Genomic DNA, 19,054 nt, shown 5'->3' on the forward strand with positions numbered 1-19,054 from the left:
AAAAAAATTAACTTAAATTATTTTAGCAAATGGCTGCAATATAAAAAAGAGAGAAAAATATAAGGGGGTCTGAATACTTTCCGTACCCACTGTATATATATATATATATATATATATATATATATATATACACACTGAACAAAATTACTGGATGTGGAGGTCCTGGGCTGGTGTGGTTACACGTGGTCCGGGGTTTGTGAGGCCAGTTGGATGTACTGCCAAATTCTCTGAAACTCCTTTGGAGACGGCTTATGGTAGAGAAATTAACATTAAATTCACGGGCAACAGCTCTGGTGGACATTCCTGCAGTCAGCATGCCAATTGCACGCTCTCTCAAAACTTGCGACATCTGTGGCATTGTGCTGTGTGATAAAACTGCACATTTTAGAGTGGCCTTTTATTGTGGCCAGCCTAAGGCACACCTGTGCAATAATCATGCTGTCTAATCAGCATCTTGATATGCCACATCTGTGAGGTGGATGGATTATCTCGGCAAAGGAGAAGTGCTCACTAACACAGATTTAGACAGATTTGTGAACAATATTTGAGAGAAATAGGCCTTTTGTGTACATAGAAAAAGTCTTAGATCTTTGAGTTCAGCTATTATATATATATTATAAGATTATTATTGTAATATTATGTGCTTTGTACTGTTTTCTCGCCGGTGAATGAGACATGAGGTAATCTGACAGCGTTGCATTCAACCCTCCACCAACATCGTCTCTCATCATGCCGCTGGTTAGCATCTGCTCTGCCTGTGTGTTCATGTGTTTTGGAGGAGGCGTGGCTTTGGAGAATGATTATGCAGGGAGGGTGGGATCTTGCTTTCAAAGCAGGCTTGCTATCGCTAGCCTCTCCGAAATTACCTACCCTACCTTTAATATTTCACCAAGGATGCATTAAATTGATAAAAAGTGGCAGTAAAGACATAATGTTACAATGTTAGATAATGTTAGAATAATTACAAAATATTTCTGTTTCAAATAAATGCTCTTCTTTATTGGAAATTCCTGAAAAAAGTTTTCCACAAAATTAAGCAGCACAACTGTTTAAGAAGAAATGTTACTTGAGCACCAAATCAGCATATCAGAATGATTTCTGAAGGATCATGTGACACTGAAGACTGGACTAATGACTGCTGAAAATTCAGCTTTGCCATCACAGGAATAAATTACATTTTTAAATAAAATAGAAAACAGTTATTTTATATTGTAATAATATTTCACAGCATTGTTTTCAGTGTATTTTCGATCAGAAAATGATCCAATGTAAAGCCCTTGGTGAGCTTAAGAGACTTTAAAACATCCTACTGACCCCAAATTTTTTAACTGTGGTGTGTGTTTTTTTGTAACTGCTTGAAAGCTCACATGCTGTGCTCTTGACTGTTTTTCCATAATTCCACATGTATGTTTTTCTTGCAGTGTTGGAGATGTACAGCAAACTGCAGGAGCAGATGAGAGCCAAACGGTATGACATCTGTGCACATGCCTTTTTTGTGTATGCTACAGATGAGCACTAGGTGGCACTAGAGAAACTTATCAAGGTTGAATTTAAACACACAAGGGCAGTTCAGGGCCCAAAATATTTTAATACCTTTACTTAAAGTATATTTGAGAGCAGGACATTCCCAGCTGGGAAGGAGAGAGCGAGGTGTTGATGATTTAAACAGATCGCTGGACCACTGGAGTATCTCATCCAGTCTGATGTGACTGAATCAGTGACCAGACGGACAGAGAGAGAGTTTTTCAGATGTCTGAGATGTCCAAAGCAGCATTGGGCAGCTGTCAGGAGTCAGAGACACAGAGGACACATTTGGATTGGATTTTCTTAGCTGTAGCAGCTGCAAACATCGAACCATCCCAAATCTCATCTTTCTTATATATGTTTTTTTTTTTGGTTTAGTTTTTATGGTCAAGGACAGTAGACATCTGACAGGGGGGTGGAGGGTGTGAAAGGGGGAACCGGGTGGAGATGATACAGGATTTTAACCTACATGATCCTCATGAGCACTCAGCTCTCATATACAAGCATGTTGCAACTCTCAGGGGCCATCTGTGAATAATGTGTAAGAGAGAAAAAAAGATTTTACACAATACAATAGGACTGTTTAAAGTTAACTGTAAGAATAAATGTAATTTAAATCACTCTAGTAGTGGGTCGAAAATTTTTTTTTAATACAGAATAATTTCCAGATAAAATTAATAATTAGCTTCAGTACATCAATTTTTTATTAATTTGAATTGATTTAGCATTGAGTTTTGCATTTTCCTTAGGAAATAAAAGTTGGTTTTTAATACATAGAAAATATATTGTTGCCTTTATATTTTTAGAAGGGGGTCCCTCGCAAAGGGATCTAAAATTGTAAAAACCTTTGAAAAAGCTAGTCTACCAAAGTTGTGATTGAAAGTGCCACTCTAAAAGTTTTTGAAGTATTGAATTTGCTGTCTTGCTGTGTCCTCCGTGTGACCTGAGCATCAGCATTGGCTTGCAACTTTTCCATCCTTTTTGGTTTTTATTTATCTCTGCTCTCCGTGTTTCTCTGTCTCTCTCGTGTGCTTGGTTTTGCCATTAGCCTGGAGGTAGCGGCAGGGTCGGCCAAGAGAGACTCTCTCCCCGGCATCGGGTCTGCTGTGTAATGTAGCGTGACTGTGATGCTGTATTGAGTGTGTGTGCATGTGCGATGAGCATAGCTCATCTCTGAGATCATCTTGATTAGGTTAAATTGTTATCATGCTGAGATCAAAGTCTTTAACCAAAGGTTAAAAACATGTACTGCATGTGCAAGGCTCAACAAAAAGGATGGCCTGGAGAGAGTTTTGGGTCGGTTTACATGACTGTCATTTGCCCTCCAGTGCAGTCTTATATTTGTTGGTCATGTACAGTATGTGTATTGGATTGTTGTTATGTATTTAACTTTGTTTCTTGCGGACTTTGCCGATTTAAGTGTCACAAAGTTAAAATGATCTATAAATGGCTGAAAAAGTAATTGTAGAAATTGCGAGAGTAAATTGTAATAATCTTGGAAACCTCAGTTAGCATTAATAATACAATTGTAGAAGAAATAAAATATTTTAAAATAAAAGTTTTAATATTAAAAGATTTAATTAAAATAATCATATAAAAAATCTAAATAATATATGTATATTATATATATTTTTCTAAATTATAAACTATATGAAAAACAATAAAAATAAAGTATAAAAAATTGAAATAACATTTAAAAAGTATTACAAAATATTTAATACATGTATATGAAAATGCCGCAATAAATATTATTTATGTACTAATCAATAATTTCTTCATATAAAATATTTTTGTCACATAAAAAAGTTGTTGCTTTTTGGCCATTGAAAATCCTTATTGTCGAGCCCTGCATGTGAGCTCATTAATAGTGGGAAGGTTTTTGAAGTAGCAGATATATGCAATCTTTCTTTTCTGAGCCTGCCGTGTTCTACCCCAGATACTACCCAGCACTACGAACCCTGGAACAGTTGGAGGGGAGTTGTTTGCCTCAAGCGGGATCATATCGTTTCTGCGCTATCATGGCAGAGAATATCCCACGTCTGCGCACACACATCAGAGACGTCTCCATGTCTGACCTCAAAGACTTCCTGGAGAGCATCCGCAAGCATTCGGATAAGATCGGAGAGACTGCCATGAAACAGGTGTGTGTGCTTGTGTGTTAGAGAGAGTGAGTGCTCATGTCGGAGTAATGCCTTGAAGTGTATCAGAACTATTTGACAGCTGCCTCATGTGCTCACATCTAACCTAACAGTCACAGCTGGGTTTCAACGTGAGGACTCTGTCCTTGTTCTTCAGTAGTTCAATGCTTTTCACCCATTTTTCCTCTCATCTTATCCCTGACCATCTAGTCTGGAGGAAAAAGAGCTACCAATCTGTTCTGAATCAAAGATCGTTTCAGGTCGATTTGGTTTATGCCAGAGGAATCGTGGAACACTGTGTATGGACACTACTTCAAGGACAGTGCACAGAGACACGGAGAAGACCCAGGGAGCGCATATGAGAGAAATTGAGTGGATTTTTCATTGGAATGCAGAAAAATTCTCTGCTTTCTTTTACAGTTATTAGACCAAGATGGGGTGAGGAGTGCATTAGAATATGAAACGCCAAATAGACATTAAGATCTCCCAAGCACCATAAAAAGTCTGGCCTTGCTTTTTCCACTCTCTTTAACAAATCTTTCTTTACTTTCTTCCTTGTCCTTCTTCACTGAGGAATAAAACTAATCATGATAGATGTTATTGTGTGAAAGCTCCATTGGTGGTGGTTTCCAAGGCAGGTAACACTATTGCACAAGTTAGGGGCATTTCCGTATTTATGAGTATTTCAATTTGCCACGTAACTCGTCCTGTGCTGTTTGTCCTACAGACATGAATGATACTTGAAATCTTGTGGCTTACTGAGAGGAGGTGAACTAATAATTTTCTAAGCTATCAATTTATATTTTTGTTTTGCAGGTGGTTAAAATGGGCAAAAACTCATAGTTACACTGGAGAGAGTGAGCCTCAGCACACTTCAAACAGGGTCCTTGAAATAACTTGAAATAATTGAAAATAGGACAAAACAAGCAATAAAATAAGCTAACTCACCTAAAAATCATGATATTTCTTATTTTAATTCACTTATTCATTTGTTTTCTTCTTTGAAGATCCAGGATTCTAACTGTCTAGAAAAACCTAGAAAATGCTGTGGATTTCTAGACCTAGAAAAGTGATATAAATTAATAAAATGTTTTTATTCCATGGGCATTTTTATACATTTTATGAATATACATTTTCCTAGTTATGCTAATTTCTATTTTGTCAAGTAGAAATTGTAAGTAAAAATAGAAACAAAAGTCATGGAGCTTTTGAATATTGATAGGACTGTAGGGGGGACCTTGGAGTCAAAGAGACTGAGAACCACTGCTATAGGCACTTGGTTAAAACCACTCAGAAACACCTTAGCAACACTTTAGCATTATCAATGTTAATTTTGCACAGACGTTCACCACCATCACATTTTCTGTGCTCTTCTAATCACTACCAGTTCCTCTCAGTATGGATCAGTTGCTGATTCTAATTATGAAACAGTGGAGAGTAAAAGTAGCCAAAAATATGTCACAGAAGAGTTCAAATATTCCTCCCAGAGAAAGACCAAAGCGAGGAATGTGTGTGTGCGTGCGTATGATGCTGTACTATAACATGTTCTCTTTTTACTTTGTGAACCTTTTGTTAGTTACACCCCAATATTTTCAAGAACACAAAAGTAGTGATACTTCTAACTGACATTTTTCAGTAGTTGAAGTTGGTTCAGCTTTTTCCCCTGAATAGCGTAGCTTTTCCAGGTGTAACGCAATGAAACACTACATGACTGATTTTTATTTCACGTTTTATTGTGCATGCAGCTTTACAGCCAAGCGAGCTGAGGAGCTCTCCTAAACGGTCTTCTGTCTTATATGAAGCGTTGGAAATTCAACCCATTCTCCTGTTTTTTCAGACGGTTTGTGTAAATGAAACGATTCAAGAAATGATTCACCCATATGAGGCCCTGTGCAGAATAGTGACATAAAAAATATTTAGTTGAAATCTGCCTATGTTTCCAGCTAAATTCTATAAGGTAAAGGGATAGTTCACCCAATAATGAAAATGTGATGTTTGTCTGCTTACCCCCAGGGCATCCAAGATGTAGGTGACTTTGTTTCGTCAGTAGAACACAAACGAAGATTTTTATCTCAAACCGTTGCAGTCTGTTAGTCATATAATGGAAGTGAATGGGAATCACGGCTTTGAGAGTCAAAAAAACAAACAAAACCAAATTAAACCCTGCGGCTCGTAACGATACATTGGCGTGTAAAGACACGAAGCGATCAGTCTTTGCAAGAAACTGAACAGTATTTATATCGTTTTTTACCTCTAATTCGCTGCAATGTCCGAACTGTCCTGAGTGCGTTCTCAACAGCCGGCACGTGACGTGTCTTCTTCTTCTTCTTGCTTTATGGCAGATCGCAGACTTATAAGTGCATTACCACCACCGATCTGTCAAATAGACCATTGACACTCCTAATTGAGATTGTAGATAGAGTGCGAATTCCATTGACAATTCTATTATATGACTGACAGACTGCAACGGTTTGAGTTAAAAATCTTCGTTTGTGTTCTACTGAAGAAACAAAGTCACCTACATCTTGGATGCCCTAGGGGTAAGCAGATAAACATCAAATTTTCATTTTTGGGTGAACTATCCCTTTAAGATGCACTCCATTTTGTTCTGTTGTATTTAGTCTCCCGTTCAAGTTTGAATCCTCATTATTGTTGTGACAAATATATACTGCTTCTGTGAAACAAGTAATTATATAATCATGTAGTTTTATATTTAAAGACAGATGTTATCCCCCCAGCTTTAATGCAGGAATGTAGTTTGTTGCTTTCTGAGACTAGTTTTGTAACTTACTTTTTTCCTCAATAGAAGCTTCACTGTACTTTAATCACTTTAAATTATGAGTGGTGTGTAGCTTGAAAAGCTAGAGTTTCAAAGTAGCTTCCCCAACGCTGGTTTCTGGAAAGTTAATTTAGTCTCTGATGATGCTTGAAAGAAGAGGGCAAGTTGGAAAATAAAACAGTATGTGTATTCATCTAGGTAGGCAGGACTGAGGTAGATGCGTATTCTACTAGCAGGTTTTAATGCATTCGCGTTCTGACATGAGCAAATGCATGTGGACACCATGAGTTGTAATCAGAGATACCCGTTTGTTCTGTTGCTGGTCTGCTTCCAGTCGCCCCAGCCCAGCCTTTCGTTCCACTTTGTCCCTTTTTCCTCTCTCCACCAGTACTTGGTCAGTTTCCACCGGTCCAATCTGGATGGTAGCTGAATTTATATTATTTCAACATGCCTTATTACAGGCCTAAAACAGGAATATGAAGACAACAAGCAGGATTGCATGCTCGTATTCATCAAAAGTAGTTCCTCTTAGCATTAGCGAATCACTCTGTTGTTCACTAATTTACTCCTACAGTATATCTCCGGTATAGTGAATACCACACAGTGCACTAAATAGACAGTGATTGACAGTAAAGTAAATGTTTTCTATTTTGATATGTTTTAAATATTAGTTTATTCGTGTGATTTATTCCTTCCAGCAAAGCTGAATTTTCAGCAGGCATTACTCCAGTTTCCTGTGTCACATGATTCTTTAGTAATCATTTTGATATGCTGATTTGGTGCTCAAGAAACACATCTCCCTATGGGAAAATAAATATTTTGTAACTGTATTTACTGTCACTTCTTATCAATTTAATGCACCCATGCTGAATAAAATCTTACTGACCCCAGACTTTCGAACAGTAGTGAATGAAATTCAGGTTCAAATAGAAAAAACGTATACTATTGCGATTCTTCAACCTGCCCACCGCATTGGCCTCTAAGTGACTGGAGTTTGAGACCTCCTGGTGTATTGGCTCATCTGTGTTCAGTATTGGGATTTATTGAAGGGATTAAGGGAGTATAAAAGAAGGGAATCACGTAATGGGGTGAAGGGTAGATTGCACAAAATGGAGTCAAATTGGGAACAATCTGTGAATATCCCACTTTTTTTAAAATAAATTTCTACTGACCGCAACCAAAACCCCACAGAGAGCCATGCAGATGTGCAAATAAGTTCTTGTGCCATTTTAAACCTTTACATAAACTGTAAGGATTAATCCCAGAGTGTAATATTGGTTGGATGTAATGTAAGGTAGATGAGATTGCCAAACAGATAATGAAACACAATGGTCCATGTGATTTTGGTTATGTATTTTCTTAGGTGCCTGTCTTACCCTTCCAGTGGCCTCTGACGTAGAATAGCTAATTGAACTGAACGTTGTTCAATCTCTTGAACCACCTGATTTCCAGCGTGCGCAACCACCCAGGCAAATGCACACCCCTACTTGTGTCAACATCACCATCATGTGGTGTCCTAACCATGCGCGGCTGTTCGAGTTCAAAATGTGCTTAACTGCTCTTCCTCGCACCCCAGCTTTCTTCATCATATCCCATCTTGGACTTCCATTTGACCCAAATTCTGCTCCCGCTGATGCGATTCATGTCTGACCTGGGCTTGGCCACCGACTTCAGCTACTGCTAGAGTCTCTGAGATAAGCCTTGATCCGGGGCATGGCTGGAGATGATCTTCGGCGACTCCCTTTTGGGAACATACTGTTTGAATTAATCGTTCTCCATTGGAGCCTGACTTTGTATTCCCAGGTTTATTTTCTAATAAAAGAGAGAAAGGAAGTGTGTTTTAGTGGAAACTCGGTGGGAATTCAAGTATCTGCTTTAGTTGAGAACTTCCAATTTCAATCTACCTATTGGGTAGCTATTAGTTTAGTGCTTATCATAAATTTCTTATCATGCCCAAATATAAAATTAGGTTGTTTTTTCCAGTTCAAAAGTTTGGGGATAGTAAAAAAATGGTAAGAATTTTTTGTGTTTTTGAAAAAAGTCTCTTATGCTGACCAAGGCTGCATTTATTTGATGAAAAATAATAAAAACAGTAAAATTGTGAAATATTTTTACAACTTAAAATAACTTATATTTTAATATAGATTAATATATAACGCCAGTCTTCATTGTCACATAATCCATCATTTGGTGCTCAAGTAACATTTCTAGTTATTTTTGCCGTCGAAAAACAGTTGCTGCTTAATATTTTTGTGGAAACTGTGATTTCAGGTTTCTCTGATGAATAAAAAATTCAAAAGAACAGTATTTATTTGAATCTTTTTAAAGTAAATTCTATTTTAGGTATCAGCATATTATAGTGACTTTGAGATTGTTTTTACTTTGAGAAATAAGTAACCTGCCCAAAACACTATAACAACAGCATAGCAATGTGCTAAAAAAAACCTCTGAGTACAACCTAACAACCACATGCCAACACCCTCGCATTGTGTCAAGGAGGTTTACATCACTTACTTCAGTCTTATTTCTTGGCTTGTAAACCAGCAGAACACTGTAATTGATGTCGATTCATCTTTTTTTCCAGGAGCCAAGGCTCTCCATCTTGTAGTTCCATTTGTATCCAGTAGGTGGCAGCAGAGGTCATTCCAGATTCTGCCTGTCTCTGCGGCTCTGTATTATCTCCCGGAGAAGTGGAATGTTGGTGTAGAGTTAAACCAAAATTCAAACTCCAGTAACCTTTGAACAAAGTGGCAGTCCAGCCGGCACTTGCCAAATCCTCACATTCCTCCTATTAAAGTTTGTTTTCTCGCATGTCTTTGAGTCCTGTAAGATTTGTCTTCTTGGCGCGCGTTCACGTGCGTGTGTGTTTTGGCTGTAACCCGGCACGTGCTGATTAGAGCAAAGCTATGGAGTTGTTCCTCAAAAGTAAACCAAGTGAACGATAAATCAAGCTCTAATGTCACCTTGCACAAGCATTCTGTTAACTCTGAGAATCAGTCTGTAACACTCTCTTATTCTTGATTGCTGACACAGATGCTGGCTCCTGGTTCTGACCTGCGACTTCTCCTCGCAAACAGATGTGACTACTCTGCTTACATGTTGGCGCTCATTGTGGCCTATTTGCAGCTTCAGTAGTGGTTTCTGCTGTTAAATACAGGAGGGTGCCGTCGCTCTTTTTCCTTTTTTGTGGGTTTCTGCTCCAGTGGTTTTGTGGTGGAGTGACGTTTGGAGACATTCTGACTGTAGAAGCTAGAGAAGAATGGATGCGTTGCTCTTTGCTGACTGATGAAGAACAGAGCTCCTTTTCCTCCCATCATTTATATTTCTCTTCTGTTCAGGGGTTTTACGTTTTCTTTTTTTACTTTTTAACTTCTTAGTCATTTTTGCCCATCCATCACCGCATATTATGGTCACACATTGTTAGGGTAGTGTGGAGAAATACTTGAAGTTTCCACGTTCTTTAGGCTGATGTCACAAGACAGATGGCATCACTACTACCACCAAATACCTTTGGGCAATAAATCGGTTATTTCAGGGTAAGACCCTCAACCTCAAGAGGATCCACTTCCCTTTCCACAGCAGAGATGGCTTCTCTTGAGCTTTGGATGGCTCTCCTTCCCTCCTCCCTGCTCCATTCTTCCATCCTCAACACCAGAGGAGCGAGTAAGCGCGCAAGCGAACCACTAATAACAGAAGCCTATTTGTCTAGGGGCTCTGTGATCCAGACTTGCAGACTGGTTCTTATTCCACTGGAAATTAGGCCCAGTCTCCGAGCCTGTGATTGTTTTAATTCCACTAACAAATGATCTGAAAATAAATATATTGGGAGATCCAGTGCAGTAATAATGGCTCCATTGTAAGCTGTTGAGCACAGAGAGCCTGTGTATGTTTGTGGACTGGAGGATATAGAAGTGGTTAGTCAAAGATTGTTATAGACTTCAAGTTTGAATTTGAATCTTCCTTTTCTTTTGAATCTTTTCCCCCCATGTCCCTTTTGTTCTTTGTCACATTCAGCCCATTTCTATTCCAGTTTTGTTTTGTTTTACTCTGTGTATTACATCTGTAGGAACAGATCCAAACATTTAAATGACAAATGTTTCCACTACCTTCAGAATGACTCCTAAAATACTCACTTTGTCTTCTGCTTTGTGTTGGTTAGAGGTTGGTTATATCTGCTTGTTTGGAAATCATCACCTTGTCAAGCAACATTGTTTTCCACAGACAATCATGAAAATTCAAAACTCTGGACGGGACTATTAGAAAATCCATGCAAATGTTCATGAGTACTGAGACTCATTGCTCATTGTACTGAGATTGTATTTAACATCTTTTATGCAGAAATGGACTATACAGCCCATGAAGCATTGCAGATGACCCATTTGAATAAAAAAGACAACCGTCATTTAAAGTATAAAATGTGATCTGTTTGATGTAGTGAAGCACCAAAATGATTTTTTTTTTAATAATTGAAAATGAAATTAAAATGTTCATTTCGCTTAAAACCAAAAATAAAGTTTGGCAAATTAAATTTGGGTAATTGATATACATATTGATATTCTGTTTAGGGTGTCGTGTTCTCAGGTTACAAATTAAACCAGTTGTAGTTCTTTGGCAACGAGCCAACTCTGAATTATTTTAGCTGACAGGTTTTCTTGTTCTGGCTTATACACAATGTGCATGAAATTGACGAGTACATGGTCAAAAAGCATCATTAGAGAAGCCCTAATTAAATGTCATTGTTTGGGACAATTGTTACAGCCCTCCAAAACTATTTTGTCTGAAACGGAAAAATCTTTCAAATTATTTTATTATTTAATTTTTTTGCTCCTTAAACCAAATATTTTCAGTTGCTGAAATGCTGGTGCATCACTAGCCTGAGGTTAATTGATGGATTGGTTAAACTTTATTTCCCACTTATATGGAAATTTGTCTTTGTCTTTTCATATACACACAGCATATAACAAAGTTATGGTAAAAATTACAATACATACAGTATAAAAAATAAATACAAATATATAATTTGTTTGAGATTGTACGTCTTTTGCAGTGCTTGTTCCCATATGCAAAACGTAAGAGTTCAAATGAGTTTTCCTCAATAGAACACTATTCTTTAATAAACACCATCTGACGTCATGACTGATGTCAATGCTCACGCATGTGGGATTGCAGTTGGAGTTTGCAGCAGAGTGAAACTGAAGTTCTACAGAAGGGAAAGAATTTTTGCAGCTTTTGTTTCTTTCTTTTTGTTTGCCATCACATACCCCATCACTCTGACGCAAATGCTCTGACAACTGGAACATGCTGCATTTATGGTTTATAAGTAGTATGTAGAATTATTGGGAAAAAAATGATGCTCTTTCATGAGAAGATCAGGACCACCCCTGCAACACCATACAAACCAAAACATTGAAATATGTGAGATGTATGAACAATAATGGATGTGAACATTCGGTTGAAATGTTCACAACTCTTGATGAAGTTAATGAAGCCCTTTTATTCTGATGCTCTTAACGGGAAGGAATTCTGAGTTGCGAAGGTCTCTTCATGTGCCACCATCCGATACATCCTCGCTATGACGCACATGACTACTCGAGATTAGAAGAGGACTAGAACTTCAGACATGTCTAAAGAAATAAATGGAGCACAATTTATACAATGACAACACTCAATCTTTATGTAGTCCAATTAGTGCATTAAGACCTTCTCGTTCTCAAGAAGAATAATCGGAAAAAACAGTATTGTCTTGACTCCTTTTTGTAGAACCGCCGAGCAGCTACAACATCCACCTTGCAACCTATTGTCGCTGCTTGGTTTATATTCTGTTGTTCTCATGGCGCTGAGGTTTCCTCACCATTCACTTTTTCTATAAAGAGGCCCTTTTTTGCTTTAAGAGCCCTCCAATCCCGAATCTTGCTCCTCACCAAATAACTTGAGGAGTCTGTAAGGAGAAAGTTGCGTGAGCATTGACATCAGTCATGACGTCAGACGGTGTTTATTAAAGAATAGTGTTCTATTGAGGAAAACTCATTTGAACTCTTATGTTTTGCATATGGGAAGTCCTTATTCACAGGTGCCTTTCCCTTTGTTGCCACTAATGGGAAAGACGTGCTTTGTCAGTATGTACAATATCGCTACTTGGAATGTCAGGGAAAATGATCGACATAAGCTCAGACTTTGTTCTTCTTGAGTGCATGTGGGATTGTGCAGTTAGTGAATGCTAAAGTTATTTTTCTCTCTCTCTCTTTCTTTTTTTCCCCATGGTTTATTGGATTGATAATATATAATATTTCATTGTTATATAATTAAGTGTTGTTTGCACTTTAAAGGTTTTAAATTAGTTAGAAATTAGTATTATAATGATGGAAAAAACTTTTATATTCAGTTTTATATTCAGTGCTGCTTGAAAGTTGGTGAGCCCTTCAGAGTTTTCTATATTTCTGCGAGAAATAGGCCTTTTGTGTACATAGAAAAAGTCTTAGATCTTTGAGTTCAGCTCATGAAAAATGGGGGCAAAAACAAAAGTGTTGCATTTATAATTTTGTTCAGTGTATTTCATATATCAGATTTTCACGCAAATCCTGAAAGTTGACAAAGAAAATCCAATCAAACAAATGTGACAAAAATATATACTTGGTCATTTATTTATTGAGAAAAATGATCCAGTGTTACATGTCTGTCAGTGGGAAAAGTATGTGAATCTTTGCTTTCAGTATCTGGTCTGACCCCCTTTTGCAGCAATAACTGCCACTAAATGTTTCTTGTATCTGCTGATCAGTCCTGCACAACGCTTGTAGGAATTTTAGCCCATTCCTCAGTACAGAACCGCTTCAACTCTGTGATGTTGGTGGGTTTCCTCCTATGAACTGCTTGCTTCAGGTCCTTCTACAACATTTCAATTGGATTAAGGTCCAGACTTTGACTTGACCATTCCAAAACATTCAATTCTTGGACAGATGTCCTGACATTTTCCTTTAGAATTTACTTGTATAATTCAGAATTCATTGTTCCATCAATGATGGCAAGCCATCCTGGTTCAGATGCAGCAAAACAAGCCCAAACCATGACACTAGCACCACCATGTTTCACAGATGGGATAAGGTTCTTATGCTGAAATGCAGTGTTTTCCTTTCTCCAAACATAATTTGGAGAAGGGTTCTCATTTAAACCAATTTTTTTTATTTTGGTTTCATCCATCCACAAAACATTTCTCCTCTGCCTTGTCCACATGATCTTTAGCAAACTGCAGACGGGCAACAATGTTCTTTTTGGAGAGCAGTGGCTTTCTCCTTGCAACTCTGCCATGGACACCATGGTTGTTCAGTGTTCTCCTGATGATGGACTCATTAACATTAACATTAACATTAGCCAATGTGAGACAGGCCTTTAGTTACTTAGAACGAACTTACTTAGACCTGGGGTCCTTTGCAACCTCACTAAAAACAAAATATATATTGTGTGTTTGATTGGTCCAGCCGCTACAGACTTTTACACGTCTTGCTTTTGGAATGATCTTTGTTGGTGGACCACTCCTGGGCCAGGGTAACAATGGTCTTAAATTTCCTTCATTTGTACACAATCTGTCTGACTGTAGATTTGTGGAGTCCAAACTCTTTAGAGATGGTTATGTAACCTTTTCCAGTCTGATGAGCAACAACAACTTTTTCTTTTTAGGTCCGCAGAGATCTCCTTTGTTCGTGCCATGATTCACTTCCACAAACATGATCAGACTTTGATAGATCCCGGTTCTTTAAATAAAACCGGGCACACACTGACACCTGATAGTCATACCATTGATTAAAACACCTCTGAACAGATGGACTTCAAATTAACTGCTAATCCTAGAGATTCACATAGTTTTGCCACTCACTGATATGTAATATTGGATAATTTTCCATATAAATAAATGACAAAGTATATATTTTTGTCTCATTTGATTGATTGGATTCTCTTTGTGAAAATCTGATTAGCTTTTGGGATTGTTTTCAGTCAGTGTTTTTACACATGTTCCTGTTCACACATGCCACTGTGTGTTTGTTTTCCAGGCACAAGTGCAGATCGCTCGTGACAATGCCGTGACATCACAACAGCGGTCAGCAAGTGGACAGAGGATACGAAAGGAAGTGTGCTCAGGCACAGAGGTGGACAGAAATGGAAGCAACCCCTTTTCAGAAAAGTACTCTGGGATACTGGATGTGGAGGATGAAGAGGTGAGTGAGGAAAGATTAATCTCTGCAGTCACAATAAAACCATTAAGCATTTCAACTGATTTTAAGGCTGTCAAGTTTTTAGTCTATTTTTGTGCACAGGTTATGAAACAAAAGCAAATTTGTTTAAATGTGTCTTTTTGGGTGTCATTCTCTATTTCTTTCTGTCTCAGTTCTTCATAGAGATGGGAATCATAAGGAATGTAACGATTCTTGTTCTGATTCCTCTTAGTGAGGAATTTTTTTTAGTGCTTTTTGAGAATTTTTTTATATACCAAATAGGGATGCACCAATCATGATATTTCATGGCCAGTTCTGCTTGCTGATTTTTAACAACCAAATAATCTGATTCCGATATCGATTGCCATTTTTTTTTTTGCCGTTTTTTTTATATCCACCTTTAGTGTGTCTCGTCTCTGTGTAACACTCTGTTTGTAGACTTTCTGTTATTTGTGTGGAAATATTAGAAAGTCTACAAACAGAGTGTTACACTCTGACTTGTTGTGTGCAAGTCCAAATCCGTGATCGGCCGAAATAAACAAAAAAACTAGCCAGTTGCTAATCACTTGTTTGGAGCAAAAACTGCCCAGTTCTGATTGATGGCAGTGGACGGTGCATTTCTAATACCAAAACTCATAACATGTTTCTTTATCTACGTGCTGTCAAATGAACAACTGTCCTTAAGTACACAATAATGGTTCCTGGTTAATTTTGATTTAAATGTGAATGAATCACTCAGCAACTACATCAGATTTATTCAGCTCTGTCTGATTCATTCGTCGTCTTCTGAAGAATCGACTTTTAGATCTGCAAAACACTACCACAGAATTTTATTACAGTGTTCCATCCACGTTAGCCAAGTCATGAAAATCATTCAGTTTTTTTTTTTTTTTTTTTTTAAATGGAACCGTTTCTGAATATTGATGAATACCCAATCCTAGTCCCTGTGTCTCAGCTTCTGTGTCTTTCTAGCAGTTCCTTTCGCCTCCTTTACTCTAATATCCCCATGGACTTGCTGTTGGGCTGCCTGCCCAGTCCAGGATCCCCTCCCTTTCTTAATGGAGCGTCTCAGCTCTGCAGTTGTTTAGTGTCATTAGGCTGCCCCGCTCCTCTGAGGCGGCAATGTGAGACGTGTTGAGCATGCAAGACGTGCTCCCCAGCTGTGGCTGCCGGCATTGGCACAGAGTGAAAGGATGATTCCTGGTCTCACTTAGCTCCTGAGTAGGCCTGTCGGAATAATCAATATATCGACTTACCGCGCAATTTATGAACATGACCTCAATAATTTTTGGCGACGCAATATATCGCCCATTATATTTACTTTTACTAATTAATGTCACTATGTTTTGTACATTCGACTTGCACCTGTGTCTTTTTCAGCTTCTCGTACAAAATGAGGTGTAGTCATAAGGTGCTAGTTCAAATTTAAAAAATGCTTCTACAAAAAAAAGTTTCATCTGCAGATATGGCCTTGTTTAGGGATCTGTGCCTTTGTGCATACGGACATCTGACTGCTAAGTAGTGATTGTGTTTTTCAGCAATAGTGTGCACCCTTAATTTACAGAGAAAAGAAGGTCAGAGAAAAATCTGTAGATGGAAAAATCTCCATACAAGTTCTTTGTGCATTTTTCTTTTTTTTTTGTACTTGTTACTTTGCACTTTTTGTTATCAAAGGTTTATTTACTGTTTATTCAAGTTTTTTTAAGGTATCTAATATTTTGATCCTTAATTTTCATGATCTAAATATTCTTAAAAATTAAAAGTTTGTTGTAATTTGGAAGTATGTAGGCCTTCTTGCATTATGCTGTTACATTATGATTATATATTCAGTGGCATAAAATGGACTTTAAAATGACAATAATATCGCTTATCGCAATTACTTCTGGGGCAATATATCGCACAACAAAAAGTTGTTGTCGTGACAGGCCTACTCCTGAGAGACAAATTAAAGTGACGCAGTCAAGACACTCTCAGTCGGTGTTCATTGTTTAGTTTACAATGAGTTTATTTTGACGTGCTCAGATAAGCGTTGTTTGTGTTGTGTGGCTTCTTCTCTTGTTTGACATGGTGTTTTCATTTGGTCAAACTGAAGCAACACAAGATTGGCACTTGTTGTGTTTGTACCAAAGCACTGGTGATGGACTTTTGTTTTCTGTTTGCATTGTTACGTTAAGCAGACACTTTCGTACCAAAGCAGCGAAGAAAATATTTGCTGAATAAATAATTAGTTTGTTGACTAATGTTGGCATCTTTACCTAACACCTTACCTACCTCATTTCATGATGTAGCAACAGTGTTTACTAATTGAATACCATTTTGAAATCTGTTTGATCAGCTCAAGATTTTAATGAATTCCACAAAAAGTGAAAACCTTACCCTTAAGTGACCCTGGTAAGGTTAATGCTTTTTGCCCTCTCGTTTGACCTTTCCCCCTTCCCTTCCCTCCATACTTCAATCAGCCCGTGCGTCATCATGATTTCCTCTTCTGGCTCCTGCTTGTGCCAGCCTTTAATCTGCTCGAATCTCTGCGCTCAGGGGCTTCCTGAGAAATGGGTTGTATCTAGAGATGCAGATCGGTGCCCGTTTAATGACCCAATGCCACTTGAACGATGTCCCCTTGCGCCCCTTTGTCCTGTCTGTAAATTGTTTCTAGGGGAGCATGTTAATGTGAACTCTGCCGTCCCTGAACCGGACAGACATTTCCAGCGCTGTCCCAGTGGTGCATCAAGACTGAATTGTTTTTTCCACATTCTCTCTGGGTTATTGTTGGTGGTGCCACAACATAGTTGGTTTTGTATGTCCCTGGTTGCCATTTTGTGGGCACCAGATCAAAGCTGGCATTGTTTAGTTGTCCAATTGTTTGGCTTACTTTTAGAAAAAGAGTCTTTCCTTACTGGCAAGTTCAAGGGTGGCTCAGGTCAAAGGGACGTAAAGAGAAAGGAAACTTCTTTTGTGACCAGTTAAATCTGGTAAAAGCTATTATGCGCTGCATTCATTTTCATGACATTTGAATTCCAAATAGATTCTAGTTGAAAAGTAAGTTTTAATATTGTTCTTAGTGATTTCCAGCTTTAGTGCTGCTCATACAGGTGATGTGTCTCTCATTGACTTGTACTGTATTGCAGATTCCTGGTGCGCAGGACTTGGTGGACTTCTCTCCCGTGTATCGCTGTTTACACATCTACACTGTATTGGTGAGTATGTCCTGTTTGCTATCTATTTTATTTCAGGTTTGACTTGTCTGATCAGAATATGATCTCTGTGTTGGCCCTCACGCTAATAACTATTACCTGCACTTTGTTCCCCAAGGCCTCTCGTGAGAGAGATTTTCTCTTTCTCAGAGAGAAAATGTCTTGTGTGTTTTCAAAATATATTCATGAAAATGTGAGTTTGTGAACGAATGTGTATTTTTATTGTGATAAATATACCAGAAAACAGTAATATTTCACAATATTACTGTTTATACTGTATTTTGATCAAATAAGTGCAACCTTGGTGAGCATTTAAAAAAAAAAAGAGACATAAAAAAATCTTACTGATCCCAGACATTTGAACAGTAGTGTATGTGTAAATCATTTTGATTTAATGTATGGTTGCATCATTAAGTGAAAAAATTCAAATTGCCCTAGCCAAAACTAACTTAATTTGAAGTCAAAAGGATCACATGCGCTTATGTAGTTCTTGCTGAACATGGCAAATAATTATTTCATTGTGATTTTTGTCTTTTTGTTTTTTAAATGGCCTTTATTTGGATATTAGATGTTTTTCATATTATTTCAAATTTCAATATTTCACAAAATAATCGCTTTGATTTTTTTTGTTGTTGGTCCAAACTATGCAGCCCTAAATTGATTTGTATCGCTTCATGATAAGTACATGTGTTAATCAATGCTGGCTGGTCATTTTGATTCTAAGCTGCTAGCACCAGTTGTTTGTAGATGACTTTGCTGAAATTTGCCAGTGGAAACTGCCCCATAGTTTACCACCAGCATGTTTGCCACCCAAAAGTACCCTGGAATGTTTCCTGCACAAACAAATATTGCATTTGACGCAGCCACAAGTAATGAAAAACATTTCTTAAATGCATCACTGTTCATTTATTACCTATTAACTTGCTAGACATGCAGCTATGGAGTCAAGAGTCTTTAAACGGTTTGCTTTTGTAGTATGCCTCAAAATACGACCAAGAATTGGGTGTAGGTCTACGTGCTTGGGTGGATACGTCTGTTTGTTTGTTTGTTTTTTTTAAACGCGAGTACACATGTTTGTTTTCGGAGTGTACGTGCTGACAGCTCCTCATGAAGACTCGAATTGTTTGAGTTGGTGGAATATCACTTTTATGATCCTCCGGCCTGTACATTTCAAGTGTGAGCAGACGGACTGTCATTACTACAATAGTCTTTGTAATA

At 37.9% G+C, this 19,054-nt stretch overlaps 2 protein-coding genes across 4 annotated transcripts in view; one reads left to right on the forward strand and one right to left on the reverse strand.

Moving 5' to 3' along the window:
• LOC107588192 (bcl2-associated agonist of cell death-like) overlaps nucleotides 1-1,687 on the reverse strand; it is a 22,811-nt gene extending 21,124 nt beyond the window's left edge. Inside the window, exon 1 of the mRNA XM_016276219.1 lies at nucleotides 1,683-1,687. The gene's annotated coding sequence lies outside the window, so the exon portion shown is untranslated. The remainder of the gene's footprint in view (nucleotides 1-1,682) is intronic.
• The window catches only part of LOC107588190 (exocyst complex component 6B-like), a 101,302-nt gene that overhangs the window by 18,339 nt on the left and 63,909 nt on the right, over nucleotides 1-19,054 (forward strand). For 2 of the 3 annotated variants that reach the window (XR_001609556.1, XM_016276215.1), the window contains exons 5-8: nucleotides 1,422-1,467; nucleotides 3,461-3,665; nucleotides 14,484-14,657; nucleotides 17,771-17,839. Coding sequence is in view for 2 of the 3 variants with exons in the window: in XM_016276215.1 (XP_016131701.1) it covers nucleotides 1,422-1,467; nucleotides 3,461-3,665; nucleotides 14,484-14,657; nucleotides 17,771-17,839 (494 nt within the window). In the remaining variant the exon portion in view is untranslated. The remainder of the gene's footprint in view (nucleotides 1-1,421; nucleotides 1,468-3,460; nucleotides 3,666-14,483; nucleotides 14,658-17,770; nucleotides 17,840-19,054) is intronic. The other variant, XM_016276216.1, reaches the window with a different exon arrangement.

The sequence above is a fragment of the Sinocyclocheilus grahami genome, unplaced genomic scaffold, assembly GCF_001515645.1.
Source record: "Sinocyclocheilus grahami isolate Dianchi unplaced genomic scaffold, SAMN03320097.WGS_v1.1 scaffold99.1, whole genome shotgun sequence".
NCBI classification, from domain to species: Eukaryota; Metazoa; Chordata; class Actinopteri; order Cypriniformes; family Cyprinidae; genus Sinocyclocheilus; species Sinocyclocheilus grahami.